This window comes from Rattus rattus, chromosome 14, assembly GCF_011064425.1.
Source record: "Rattus rattus isolate New Zealand chromosome 14, Rrattus_CSIRO_v1, whole genome shotgun sequence".
NCBI classification, from domain to species: Eukaryota; Metazoa; Chordata; class Mammalia; order Rodentia; family Muridae; genus Rattus; species Rattus rattus.
The window spans coordinates 49,942,471-49,957,004 of record NC_046167.1 but is presented as its reverse complement, the minus strand read 5'-3'; the positions used below and the strand labels follow the sequence as shown (position 1 = coordinate 49,957,004).

Sequence of the window (14,534 nt, the reverse complement as noted above, 5' to 3'; positions counted from 1 at the left end):
TGTGTCTGTATGTGCCTGGGCATGTGGGGAGCATCTAATGGAGAATAGGTTAACACTTCTGGACCTGCATCCTAGATCAACACTGACCTGCTGTGGTGGTTTGAGGGAGTTTTTCCCAAAGTCTTAGTCATGTGATTACTTGGTACCCAGTTGGAGGTGCAAATTAGGTATGCTTAGAAGATGGGATCTTATAGAAGCATGCCAGTGAAGACAGGCTTTGGAGTTTCAGACCTCAACACTATTCCCAGTGCACTTTCTGTTTTGTGCTTTTGGTTCAAGATGTCAGCTCTTATCTTCATTCTTAAGCAAATATGTGTTTACTGTCATCATGGACTCCTAACCCTTGGAACAATAAGCCTGAATAAGCCCTGTGTTTTATAACTTGCCTTTGTCATGGTGCTTTTTCACAGCAATTGAATAGTCACTCATACACACTTCACTCCTCAACACCCAGCAGTTCTCAGTAGCTCCTCACATAGAGGTGGACCATTATAGACATCTCTCCACTTCTGTGTTGGCTTGATACTGTATAGGTCTTACACATACAGTCCCAGCCCCTGTGAATTCATGTGTACAGCAGAGTTGTCGTATCTGACAAATACTGATTCACTACAGACATCTACTCCCCTGGGCTCTACAGTCTTTTGGTGCCCTCTTCTGTACCGTGATTCTTGAACTTTGGTGGAGGGAGCTCTGATGTAGAAGTTAAATTTAGAGCTGAGCATTCAAGTTTCTTTACACATCGATCATTTGTAAGTCCCTATATTGATCTCCATACATAAAGAAACATCTCTAATGAAGATTGAGAAATGCAGTAACCTATGTATATAAAGATAAGAACTTTGAGTGAGGTTATTATGATAGTTCTCCTGTAGGATCTTGCCATCCATGGGTTTTTGTGCCACTCATCAGTCAGATATAAGTTCTGTCTTATGGAAGAGTTTTTGAATCCTGTCAGAAGGTGGGTCGGTTACTCCCATGACATTCCTGCCACTATTGTACCAGTGAGCATGTCTTCTAGTTATTATGGCTCACAGAGCTCACAGCCAAGAAATGTTGGTGAGCTTTCTTCTCTGTAGTATGTATAGCATCTTCCAGCACTATGAAAGCTAGATAGTAGAGATGAGGTTTCTAGGTTAGGACCAGCTGGATTTTTACATGTCTTGCCATCAGGTTCTGGAGGGAAATAAGAACAAGGACAGTAGGTCACAATGATAATGATGAAAATGGAGGGGGTCTATGGGATCCCACTGACCAGCAACTTGAAAGCAGTACACCACACCCATCTCTCAGCTTTTATTTTGCTAGTCTATGGCTCATGCATTGTGTCCCCTCCTAGCCTTCATTATAAGGTAACTCTACTGCATTACCTGTATATGTATGCATGTGTGTGCACACGTATATATGTATATATGTGGATTTATATATCTTGTGAAGGTTCTGCAATAGTAGGTTTCCATATTGCATTTTCAAAGTTCTTGTGTTAGTTATCTCTTTCCATGCTCCCTCTTCTTCCCTGCTCTTCTAGTCATACCCCATTTAACCTTCCTGTTTCATTATCTGCTTTACCCTTTGATACTACTTGTGTTCTATCCCACTTCCTATTAAATGTCACCTCCCTACCATGGTCTCGGACACACTTCCTGCTCACTATATATATTCCAGATATAACATCCACATATGCAAGGAACCAGGCAGTGTGTTATCTTTCTGGATCTGGGCTACCTCATTCAGAAAGATTAGTTCTGACTCTATCCATGTACCTGTGAATTCCATTTTTCTTTACAGCTAGATAATATTCCAATGTATACATGTGCCACCTTTTCTATATCCCTCTAGGCTACTTTATTATCTTGTTGTTGTGAAGAGCAGCCATGAATATCAATGAACAAGTGTTTCTGTAGTGGGGTATAGAGTCCTTTGGGTATATGCCCAAGAATTACATAGCCAGATCATATGGTAGATCTCTTTGTACCTTTTTGAGGAACTTTCACACTGATTTTTGTTGTGAAATCATTTTGCATTCCCACGAAAAATGAATAAGTGTTTTTAAAAAAGTATTTCTCATTCATAGGTCTTCTTTTGAGAACTCCTTTTAGTTCCATGCCGTACATTTTTAATCTGATTGTTATTTTAGATTTTTACTCAGTTCCTTGAGTATTCTAGACACAAACCCTGTCAAGTGTATGCCTGGTAAAGATTTATTTCCCATTCTTTAGACTTCCTCTTCCCTTGAATGAAGATGCCCTTTGCTACACTAAAGTTTCTTAGTTTCACGAGGTCCTGTGTATCAGCTATTGCTTGATCTTAATGCCCGTGCTACCTGGATACCATTCAGAAAGTCCTTCCTGAATGAAGAAAACATTGAAGCATGTTTTCTTCTTTCTACTCTTAATAGAGGAATTTAAGGAATCGTGTCTTGGGAAGTCTTTGATCACTGGAATCGGTTTTATTCCGGGTGAAAGATCAGGGCCTACTTCTACATGTAGCTCCTCTTGTTTGACCATTTATTGAAACTGCTATATTTTCTCCAGTGTGTGTTGTTGACTGTGTCAAAAGTCAAGTATAGGTACATAAACATATTCAGGTCCTCAGTTCTAGTCTATGGATTCATGTGTTTATTTTCTGTCAATACCATGCAGGTTGTTTTTTTTTTTAAATTAATACTCCAGATCTTGAGTAGAGCTTAAAATGAGGATGGTGATAGCTCCCTCAGTCCTTTATTGTTCAAGATCATTTTGACTGCTCTGAATTGTTTCTTTCTTTGCAAGTAAAATTTAAGATATTTTTTTCAATTTCTGTGAAGAATTGAATTAGAATCTTGATAGAAATTGCATTGAATCTGTAGGTTGCTTTTTGATAGGATGACCATGTTTATTGGTCTTCCCAGCTTTTGGAATCTTCTTCAATTTATTTTTTCAGTGTCTTAAAAGCTTTATTTTATAAATTTTTCATATCATTGGATTTATTGCAAGATTTAGTTTTATAATTGTGTGTGTGCATTTTTCTCTGATTTCTCAATATATTCATTGTTAGTATAGCCATCTCCAGTATACCAGAATTTCACAGTTATGAGAAATTTTTTTAATACTTGATTTATCACTATATTAGATTTATTTTGAGACCAGTTAGTTTGCATTTTATGATACATTTTAAAAGCAAATCTCAAGTAGCATTTTTTCTCATGCCTTAATATAAATCCCTTTCATAAGAATATTTATATGTATAACTATAATGCTACTAGAACAACTCAGAAAATTAGTAAGAACTCTTCATTTTCAATTCAATCACAAGTTGTATTCAAATGTTTCCAGTCATCTCCAAACTTTCCTATTATTCATGTATTCAAATCAAGATATAAATCAATAGAATTTCATTTTATTTTGACTCTCTTAATCATCTTTTAAACTAGCATGGATCCTTTTATTTTTACCCTTTTAATTTTTTATGTCATTGAAGAAACAACTTGCTAACCTTATATGGTGTTCTATAACGGGAAGTTCACTGACTTCCACCCCATGGAGTCGTTGCACAACATTGCATTTCTGGATTCAATTTCAGTATTTTGATCTGAGATCATGTTGTTCTTGTTACACCAGAAGTCTTTTAATGTGTGGCAGGGCTGGTGGTGGTGATGGTTAGGCTTCATCAGACACACACACACACACCACACACCACACACACACACACACACACACACACACACACACACACACACACACACACCACACACACACACACACACACACACACACACACACACACACACACACACACACACACATTTTCTGTTGTCTCTCTTTTTTTATTTTAGTTTGGGGACTACTGAATTTACTAGAAAAAATATTCTTTATATTTAGTATTGCATTATAGTTTTCAAATTAATATCTGGGCTATAGTCCTTGTCATGGTGTTTTTACTTTATCTGTGAAGTTTATTTTAATTTGTTTTCTTTTATTGAAAGTAAGATTCATTTTCTCATAAATATAACCTGATTATAGTTTTTCCTGATTATAGTTTCCTCTCCCTCTATACCTTCCCCTTCACCCCTCTCACCCCCAATCTAGTCCCTTTCTATTTCTCATTAGAAAAGAACAGGCTTCTAAGAGGTAACAACCAAACATGACAAAATAGAATATACTAAGATAAAACAAAACCATCACATTGAATTCTGGCAAGGCAACCCAACAGAAGAAGGAAAAGATCTCCAAGAGCAGGCACAAGAATCAGAGATCCACTAGTTCACATACTCAGGAGTCCATAAAAATACTAAGTGGACAGCTGTAACATATGCATAGAGGACCTGGTGCAGACTTGGGTCTCTGTGGTTCTTACATCCTTGCTTGGTTGATTCAGAGGGCCTTGTTCTTCTCTGTACCCTCTGACTCTGACATTCTTTCTGCCTCTTCTTTTTTTTTTCCCCCCTCCATCTTTATTAACTTGGGTATTTCTTATTTACATTTAGAGTGTTATTACCTTTCCCGGTTTCCAGGCCAACATCCCCCTAGCCCCTCCCCCTCCCCTTCTTTATGGGTGTTCCTCTCCCCATCCTCCCCCCATTACCACCCTCCCCCACAACAATCATGTTCACTGGGGGTTCAATCTTGGCAGGACCCAGGGCTTCCCCTTCCACTGGTGCTCTTACGAGGCTATTCATTGCTACCTATGAGGTCAGAGTCCAGGGTCAGTCCATGTATAGTCTTTAGGTAGTGGCTTAGTCCCTGGAAGCTCTGGTTGCTTGGCATTGTTGTTCATACGGGGTCTCGAGCCCCTTCAAGCTCTTCAAGTTCTTTCTCTGATTCCTTCAACAGGGGTCCTATTCTCAGTTCAGTGGTTTGCTGCTGGCATTCGGCTATGTATTTGCCGTATTGTGCCTGCGTCTCTCAGGAAAGATCCACATCTGGTTCCTGTTGGCCTGCACTTCTTGGCTTCAACATCTTATCTAGTTTGGTGGCTGTATATGTATGGGCCACATGTGGGGCAGGCTCTGAATGGTTGTTCCTTCTGCCTCTGTTCTAAACTTTGCCTCCCTATTCCCTCCCAAGAGTATTCTTGTTTTCAAGAATTCTTGTTTTTTAAAAGGGTATCCCTTTTAAAGAAGGAGTGAAACATTCACATTTTGGTCATCCTTCTTGAGTTTCATGTGTTCTGTGCATCTTGGGTAATTCGAGCATTTGGGCTAATAGCCACTTATCAATGAGTGCATACCATGTGTGTTTTTCTGTGATTGGGTTACCTCACTCAGGATGATATTTTCCAGTTCCATCCATTTGCCTATGAATTTCATAAAGTCATTGTTTTTGATAGCTGAGTAATACTCCATTGTGTAGATATACCACATTTTCTGTATCCATTCCTCTGTTGAAGGGCATCTGGGTTCTTTCCAGCTTCTGGCTGTTATAAATAAGGCACTGCCTCTCCTTTTGAGCGGTTGTCTGAGCTCGGGCTTAGGGCTGAGAGGAATTTGACGGAGACATCCCATTTAGACCTGTGTTTTCCAAGGACTCTCTCTTCATATCTGGCTGTGGGTCTCTGCAATTGTTCCTGTCTGCTGCAGTGATGACTGAATAAGGCACTGATCTGAGTATAGCAGAATATCATTAGGAGTCACCTTATTGCTACATTCTTTTAGTACAATAGTATTGTTGCATTCACCGTAGATCCCTGGCTATAACTCCATTTCCAAGGGGTCCAACACCTTCTTCTGGCCTCCAGGACATGTGGTCCACAGAGTGCATGTGGTGCACAGCCATACGTGCCCAGAAAATAAATTGAATAACACAAAATGAAACAAAATGTTTGGTTCTGGGAATTAAATGCAAGGCCTTACACATGCTAGTCAAGTACTCTACTGCTGATCTATATCTTAGTCCTATCCATAATACCTTTTGTGAACCTTGGGAAGTTTTGTTTTTATTATGTACCTTATAAGCAGTGTATGATAGGAGTTATGTTTGTTTAAAAAAAAAAAAAAAACAAAACACTATTCTGAGAGCTTTTGTCTGCCGCTGGGCTGTAAGACGATTATCCCTGTAGACATTGATTCTAGTGATGGTGTTATTGAGAAGAAATCCTAAGCCAACATGGTTCTTTTATTTGTATATAAATTAGTTGTTCATCTCCACAAAAATGATTAAAAGATATATTTGCTTAGCCTTGAATTAAAAAGGATGAGGGCATAAGTGAGAGACAGGAAGACACATGTCCTCAGAGCGTACTAAAATGTCTTGTTTCCATTTGCTTATTTCTGTGCTTGATAGACTTTGGAGGGAGCCAACCAATGCCTTCAGTTCTCAAAGACAGGTTTTGATGCTGCTAGTCTTTGATGTCCTGTGATTGTAGGAATAGGTAAAGGGGCAGAGTGATGAAACCAAAGCCCAGTCCTCTTCAGGATATCCTCCATGGGTGGTTGTCATTGTACAAAATGTTTGAGAGCCAGCCCAAGTTTACTTTCTCAGTTGATCTCAACCAAATATGAAATTTGAAATCTTTATTCTGTTTGGTTTTTTTTTTTGCATTCATTTTTTTTCCCATAAAACACTGGTATTTTAGTCAGAATGTGTCAAGCATCATGTCATTTCCAGCAAGAGGCGTCTTTCCCTGACTTACACTTTGCAGTTTTCTCCCACTCTTTGGTGGCTTCGATGCTCCTGAGGACCTCGAGCTGCTGTTCAGGCAAGCCCCTAGCGAGCCTTTAGCTTGAGAAATGTTTCTGCTGCTTAATACTATGCAGCAGATGCAAGAGGCCCTTCTGAGCTCAGTGGCACTGTTGGTTCGACCCCTCTGTTCCTTTACCATTTCCCTGAATGCCCTTGGAGCTCATGTATTTAAATCCGAGTAGTCACTTGTTTTTGGTGGCAACCCCAAAATTGTGTCTGTTTTGCTTTGCCAAAGTGAATGTTCTCGGCAGTACATAAAGAGACCAAAGCAGAATCATACACAAGCAACTCAGTACCTGTTTGCATGTTGCAGCTACTCCAGGAATCCTAAAGCTGAGCTGGGGTTTGGCCTTTTCTGTCTGGCAAGTGTTTGCTGGTGTCTGATGTAGTATAGGCAGTGTGCTAGGACTCAGTTACCTACGTGAGTCCTTCTTATGTGGCTTTATGTGACAGCTGAGATTGTTTTTATTAGTTTTTATTTGTAGTACAATTAGGGAAGAAAAGGAATCATAGGTTGCTTGCCCAATTCAAATGTAACATGATTTAACCACTGTGTTAGCTTTCTGTTACTATAACTGAACATTTGTGGTAATTGACTTACAAGGAAAAAGGGGTTATTTTGGCTCTTGGCTTCCGGGATTTTGTTCTAATTTGCCTAGGTTTGTGGGGGTTGGGGGAAGTGTTGCTTTGGTTCTCTAAGGAGGCATCTTATCATGGTGGAGCGTATGGCAGAACACACTCAAAAGAAAGCAAAAAGGAAGCAGAGGCAGGGCCCAAAACAACAGTACTCCCGTTGAGGGCGTGCCCAAATGACCCACCTTCAGTACTGTCACATGTAATCATGCCTTCCACATGCCAGATCCTGGAGGACAGTCATCACCTAAACTATAGCACTGACAGAAGTTTTCTATGATATTTAATAGAAACCAAATGTTTAATGGGCATTTTAATGAATTTGAATTAGCAAAATACATATTTCATCCTGTCCATCTCTTGTTTACAAACTGTATAACCTTCAGAGGCTGGGACATTAACATGACTAAGCTGCAGTCTATCTATATAGATCTGGAACTAACCATGGCCATGCTTTTAAGGGTAGCTGTAAGGAAAAAAAAATGAAGATAATGACTGCATGACAGAGACTATAACATTTTTACTCTGGTTGTTTATGGAAATAGTCTCTGCTCTGGCTTTAATGTTCTGTCTCATATAGGCTAGCAGCAAGCACAGTGGTTAGAGCATGTAATAGAGCCTTGCATAGCAATGCATTCTTACAGATAAAGTGCCTCCGTGTTCTCTCTCTCTCTCTCTCTCTCTCTCTCTCAGTGGCTTATTTAACAGTGGCATCTATGTAAGTGCATGCTTAAGCATATTGAATTTTTTGACTGAAGTTGCAGTTTCATATTTTACTCAGTGTGGATTTTACTCAAGTTAAATGAAACAATGATGTAGTTCAAAAGAAAGAACAGACACTTTTTTAGAACTTCAATTTTTCTTTGACTAGCGCTCTTATAATACCTTTTTGTTTCTTAACTTTAAGCTTATGATGTTCAACTACTGCACATATTTAAGTTTTTAATAGATTAGAAACAATAACAAACCTGTGATCATGTACCCAGTTGCTTATTGAGTTATTCTATTTAAAAATGTTTTCAGAGAAAATAAAAGGCCAAATGAACCAGACATTGGGTTATTTGGTTTAATTTTCTGGAAAATAGGATTGCTTTTATCAGATCCCAGTGTCTCTTAGTCCTCATGCTTGGCTGACAGCTTGACAGTGGCTCTGCTGTGGTAGAGATGGGTTGGAGGAAGTTGCTCTGTCAGCAGAAAGGACTGTAAACTGAGCTCAGGGAACCAGGTCACCCCGCCTTGACCTGCTGATCAGTGATGGCTTATGTCAGCATCAGAAAATGTGACCGCACAGTTTCCTGTATTGTCACTTTTCACTTAGAGAATGACATTTGCAGTGAGGCTGTGGAACTTGTGCTGCCTTCCCACTCAGGACGGTGAGCTGCATTCACGTGGGCCAGCTCTGCTTTTGCAACCAAGACTGTCAGAGCATCGCGGCTGTGTTAAGTGTGCTGGGACAGATCTGCTTCCCTGCAGCAGTCTCCTAGTTCACCTTTTAATGCCTAGGCGCAGGGACATTCTCTTCCATTTAACTTTACAAGGTGAATATAAGTTTAAGCTTTGATGTGTGGAAATATGCTGGGTCATTTCTACTGTGTAATTTAAGTTTAAGCCAGTAAAGACTCACATTTTCTTCACTCTGAATCAACACAGACAATTTAAAAAATGTAGTGACTATTCCTTCTCTGTCTATTTGTTTTCCTTTTTATGAATGTGTTGATTCAATTCAGTACAGGAACAGTTTGTGTGTTTTAGGATGTAAAACAAAATTGAGGTAACATTACAGGAAAATATAGTATTAAGAACAAAATTAGGATTAAAGGCTAATTACACTAACAGAAAATAAATATTCTCTGGAGTCGAGAACATATTCATGAATGTTTGAACAATGAACTTAAATTCTAAGAACTTTCTGAGGTTTTTAAAAGACCAGTGTGTCAGATTGAGTTATATAAGTCTCATAAAAGAAATAAACACATCCACATTTACATAAAGCAGGCTTGTTTATTTGTAAAACATAAAGCTGGCACCTGTGTCTAGGTAACCAGTCAGAATCTGTAACAGACTCACCATTTGAATGTTAGTGAGTACCCACTTAATATTCAAAAGTGATGCTTAGTTCACTGAAAGACAACAGAGTGAAACATCTTGCATTTGGGTTTACTTGAGCAAATTATGTCAGAAAGTAGAAATCCAGGCTGCTTCTGCCAGTGTTGTGAGGAGAAACTTCTTTATTACAAGTGAATACAGTTCCCTAAAGGCACAGAAAGTTTACTGCGCTCGGTTTACAGACACGAAAACAGAAGCCTAGGTAGTGTGAGTTACTGATCTGTGCTGTGTGGGCAGCATGGGATGAGGTTTTGAGGACTAGAACCTGGCTGCCTGAATTCACATTCCAAGTTTGGCTTTGTGACCTCCTCAGACATGTTTATTTGCCACCGTCTTCTCGTCCTTCAGATATAAATCCAGATGCACATCAGTGTCAGAGATGACACATGCACCTCTGAAGTTCGTGCAGCCTTCATGCATAGTCACAGTTCAACTAGTGTTTGCTGTGCTGGCTTCATTACGTCACAGTTTTAACCTTGGAAATCATAGTCTTGATTCCTAACCAAAGGAATTCCTAACCTAGCTGTTTTAAACCTTCCTTCTTCACTGGGGAACAGCTCTAAATATATCACTAAGTGACTTCCTTCTCCAGTATTCTTTATCAGAGTTAAGGAATGTAAACACCCCTGTACATACTTTCTTTATTCAGTGTTGGTGCATTGACTTGTGTTCTGAAATGTTTCCATGGAACCTCCAGGAAATTATTGGGAATATAGGAGGACTAATATATATTCCCCATGTGATAGTCCAGATCTGAAATTAAATTTTTTGAGGTTGGTAGAACTCAAATAGCAGTACTTTCTATTTTGAAAAATAAAGCTGAGGTAGAAGAACGATTTCCTATGGCCACATGTGAAGATCCTGCCGAAGCCCCACAGTGCCCGAAGTTCCACTTTCTCTTTTTCTTTTCTGACTCTGTATCGAGGACCAAATGAGTGTGTGTATTATATGCTACTTGGAAAATGTTAAGCCGCGAACAATGTAAGTAGTACACCTTGTTTTGTTTCCCAGAAAATTGCATATTTATGTTACTCTTGAATGATGAAAATAATAGAACAATTTGTAAAATTATTTCTTAATGGCTTTAAAAGGCTTTTGTATCTTTCTGTTCATTAAAGTGGCCCACATGGTAACTAGGTTTGTTTGCTTTTTCTTAGCTATCCATCAAAAACTAGAAGCAGACGGAACAGAAAAAGTAGAAGGATCCATGACACAGAAATTGGAGAATGTCCTCAACAGTAAGTTTGCTCTACTCCCCGAGACTATGAATGGCCTTTATAGCCAAGTATAGTGCAGTTAGTTCTGAGGGATTTCCCAGGCAAGGCTTGAGTTGTGTTTCAGCATTTACTTCTAAATAATGACTTAAAAACCTGAAGGAATGAGTCTGTTTGCATTTTACTTATTGGAAACCATAGTCTGAAGTTACATTTCTCAAGAACTGTAATTTGTTACCTGAAAACAGACAGGCACTATGATAGCAGCCGGGGTTACTACTGAGTGGACACCTGAGTCTCCGTCGTCAGATCTGCAAGTGTGGAGGGCAGAGAGCCTCAGCTCCTGCACAGCAGAAGCCCAGGTGGTGTCTGTTTATTTACACTTTGCATTTCCCCCAAGGGACACACTCTAGAACCTACTGTAAAAGTTGTAGGCCCAACAGACCCCAAGTTCTGTGTTTCCTCCATTTCCCCTTTTGTTCTTTTTCTAACATTCCAAGGTACTTACCCTAATAACTTAGTACTATTATTAAAACTATTACATGTTTTAAATGTAAGTTATGTTTCACACATGTAGTCAATGTGTACTATGAAATAATTATGTTCATAAGATAATCCTTGAATATACAATTCCCTTATAGAGAAGGGTTAAAAAAATCAAAGCAACCTCATGTAGATGTTTAGAGATTGTGTGAATTCAGGGTTATGAAACAAAGTGAATTTTATTTTTATGTCTCATAGTTTAGTCCCATGAGTAGAACATCCTGGGCCCTTATGTAACCATTTCTTCATAGGTCCAGTGATGTCAGTAAGAAAATATTTTGTAGAAAGATTGGTGTAGGCTTTCCTTGGTGTGAGTATTTGAATCCTTGGACATTCCATCCAAGCTTCTGGATTTAACAGGACTTAAAACCCTTCCCTTTGTTTATTACTCCTGTGATTGTTGCTTGTGTTGGGTTTGTTGGGCTTTTGCCTCTGAGCATCAAATCATAAACCTCGTTAAAATGAATATGTTCTGAATTTTACCAAAGCCATTTTTGCATCTTAAGAGAGACACAGGATACAACTGCACAGATAAGCAGAGAGGGCAGGGAGGCAGTGGGGTAGGTAGATCGGGTGTGGCTCTTGACAGGGCTTCAGCAGCACTAAAGGGAGGAGACAGGCTGCAAGGTAGTGAGGGAACGATATGAATGCCTGCTGTGCCCAACAGAGTTCTTAGAGTAGAATTAGTCCTGAAGATGGCGAGCACTTAAAGAGCTCAGTAAGGAAGCTATGTGATGGCGTGCTTCGAAGAGTAGGCGCCATGGGATCAGCATAGATTCGATTCCATAGGAGACCAGAGAAAGGGCACAGTTGTGGTGAGCTCAACAGCTCAGACAAGGAGCCCATGGCAGGGCAGAATAAAGATGGGAGCATTGGAACATTGGCTGCATAAGTGCAATTAAAAAAAGGAACATGGTTTGTGAGGCATTTACATTTCTAGTCTCAGGTAAAGGAGCCAGTTTAGGACACAAGGAGAGAATAGAGGAGAAAATTTTGTTGAGTTTATACAATATAATTGAGTTTTACATATAATTGTGTAACCTGAATCAGGAATTCCTCAGAGTTGACCACCAAGTATCTTCCTGGCTTTAACTACATCCTTTTTGTATTAAATCGGGCAAATGAGCTTTGTATATCAATACAGTCTTACCCAATAGCATGGACCCAGCATGCTATTGAATTGAACTGCCAGGCATGGTACATGCACCAGTGCAATAGGGTGTGACTAACATGAGGGTAGCTGACACCTTCGTGAGCCTTAGATTCATGCCTGCTGCTATAAACTTGGTCTGAAACCTTTGTTGGGAAGCGTTTTAAACCCTAGTGAGAAACCTATTCTTGTTTTGTTAAATGGTTCTGTTGTCAAGCAGCCTTCCAAATAAATAAGTGTGTGTGTGTGTGTGTACCATGTGGATCTGTAGGGCTGTGGGATGTGACATGGTTGTGTGAATAAGTAGTGTACACTATCTCAGCTACTGTGTTCTGTCACTCAGTTACAGAAAGCAACTATCTAGTCATCCTGGCGCCTGTTGAAACAGAGGCACTCAGAATAGGTTTGGTCTTTGGGAGGCCCTGCCTTTGCCAAGTATCAGTGTGCATTTTTGAGGTACTTTAATTCTCCAGTTGCTTTCACATTTGCTTTTCCTCTCAATACTTTGTCTTTCCCTGGGGCAAACTGTGTGATGGTTGGGAACCATCCGGCAGTGTTCCAGGCCCTAGATTCCTATGAGGCACAACACACACGCAGACACACATACACACATCCTACTTCTGTGATCTCCCATTTCAAGTTGCCCTTACAAAGAAAGAGACCAGTGTTTTCACCTTGAAATAGAAGACAGCATAATGTCTACTCTAAATAAACATGCCTGAAATTATAAGACACCATTAGAATGGCATGTCGGTCTTCTAGGCGTCTGTAAGAGACAGGTATGAGTGTAATGGATTAGTGTCTAGTGTGAAAGCAACTTCTTCCCTTGCTTCCCTAGGGTACATTTTACTGCTCTGTGGGCCCAGCCACTGTAGTGGCCACTGTAGTGGCCACTGTGGTGGACATAATGGCTTACAGTTAGTTTGTTCCTGGGGCCCATGTGTGAGACAGTGATAATCATTATCCAAATGAACTGATGAGGAGGCCATTCTCAGACAAGGGTAAAGGATATTTGAGGCCCAGCACCATAGTCTACTAAATCGTGTGTCTTAGGGCAAAGGCATGCATGCATATCCATCCAATCTCCATACTTTTATTCTGTGTTCAACAGTGAACATCCAAAACCTTGTCAGTTGCCTTACAATTGGGCATTCTTGGTGTGAGGGAAAGAGCAATGTGTATGTGGATTAACACATGGAGGATTTTGGTGGGATGGTTTTGTGGGCACCCAGCTGATACTTTTGTCTGCATTATTAGCCCACATACGGTGAGCACCCCCATTCCTCTGCACAAGGTTTCTATCTCTTTGCAGTCCTAGAAGAGACCCCCGAACATTTGTGACTGCTGGTGATTATATGTGACGTGTAGATAGATCTTAGTTACATTGCTCTGAAACATTGTATCATTCAATATCTTTCCCAGTTGTCAGAATTAGGAACTGAATTTTTATTATGAGTGCAGTACAAATCACAGCAAATCATAGTTTATTTGCAGAAATTGTCTGTATAATTTTCAACCTTGTATAAATTCAGGTTCTCAGTTCACAAATTTTAGCATAAAGTTTAATTTCAGTTTATGTTTCTTCCTATAAAATTATCTCTAGAAAAAGTATATATTTTATTCAAGAGTAAGTATATTTTCTACCTGTTCTTTTCATATTTTTAGAGTTTAAATTATTAGCTGGAATTTTTTTATTACTTTAAAATGATGAGAAGAATTTGAATTTAGACTGTTTGCTCTGAATTCTTTCAGTGCATAGAAAAAGGAATTTGCTGGAATTCGGCCCATACTTTACATGTAAATAAATAAATAAACAGAAAAGATTCTGTTCTGTGTGAAGTTTAAGTTACAAAGCTTAAACTCAATGGTGTTTATACTTTTAAAATGATAAGCAAATGCTTTAAGATACTTTTTTCTGAAGAAGTTTTAAAATTCTAATCAGATTTCAGTACTCACTCAAGCCTTCATTACGTGGCTTGGTGACAAGAAGGAAATGTATTTCTCATCCCACAATAGAGGTTTAGTATCCACATTAAATAACATGTGGGAAAAACAGTTCTCTTGACCAAACGAAGTTTTTATATCAGGCCTTTAAAATTTCAACAGAATTTAAACATTATTTAGATAAAACAATCATGTTACAAAGACGACTTTTAACAGGATCAGGCCACCCACAGTGTGGCTGTGGTGTGCAAGCCACCCAGCAAGGCGAGGTGAGTTTTTCATCTT

General features: G+C 39.3%; 1 protein-coding gene across 3 annotated transcripts in view; it reads left to right on the top strand.

Moving 5' to 3' along the window:
* Exoc2 (exocyst complex component 2) overlaps positions 1–14,534 on the top strand; it is a 133,638-nt gene that overhangs the window by 23,169 nt on the left and 95,935 nt on the right. For all 3 annotated transcript variants that reach the window (XM_032885097.1, XM_032885095.1, XM_032885096.1), the window contains one exon: positions 10,556–10,636. In XM_032885097.1, coding sequence (XP_032740988.1) covers positions 10,556–10,636 — 81 coding nt within the window. The remainder of the gene's footprint in view (positions 1–10,555; positions 10,637–14,534) is intronic.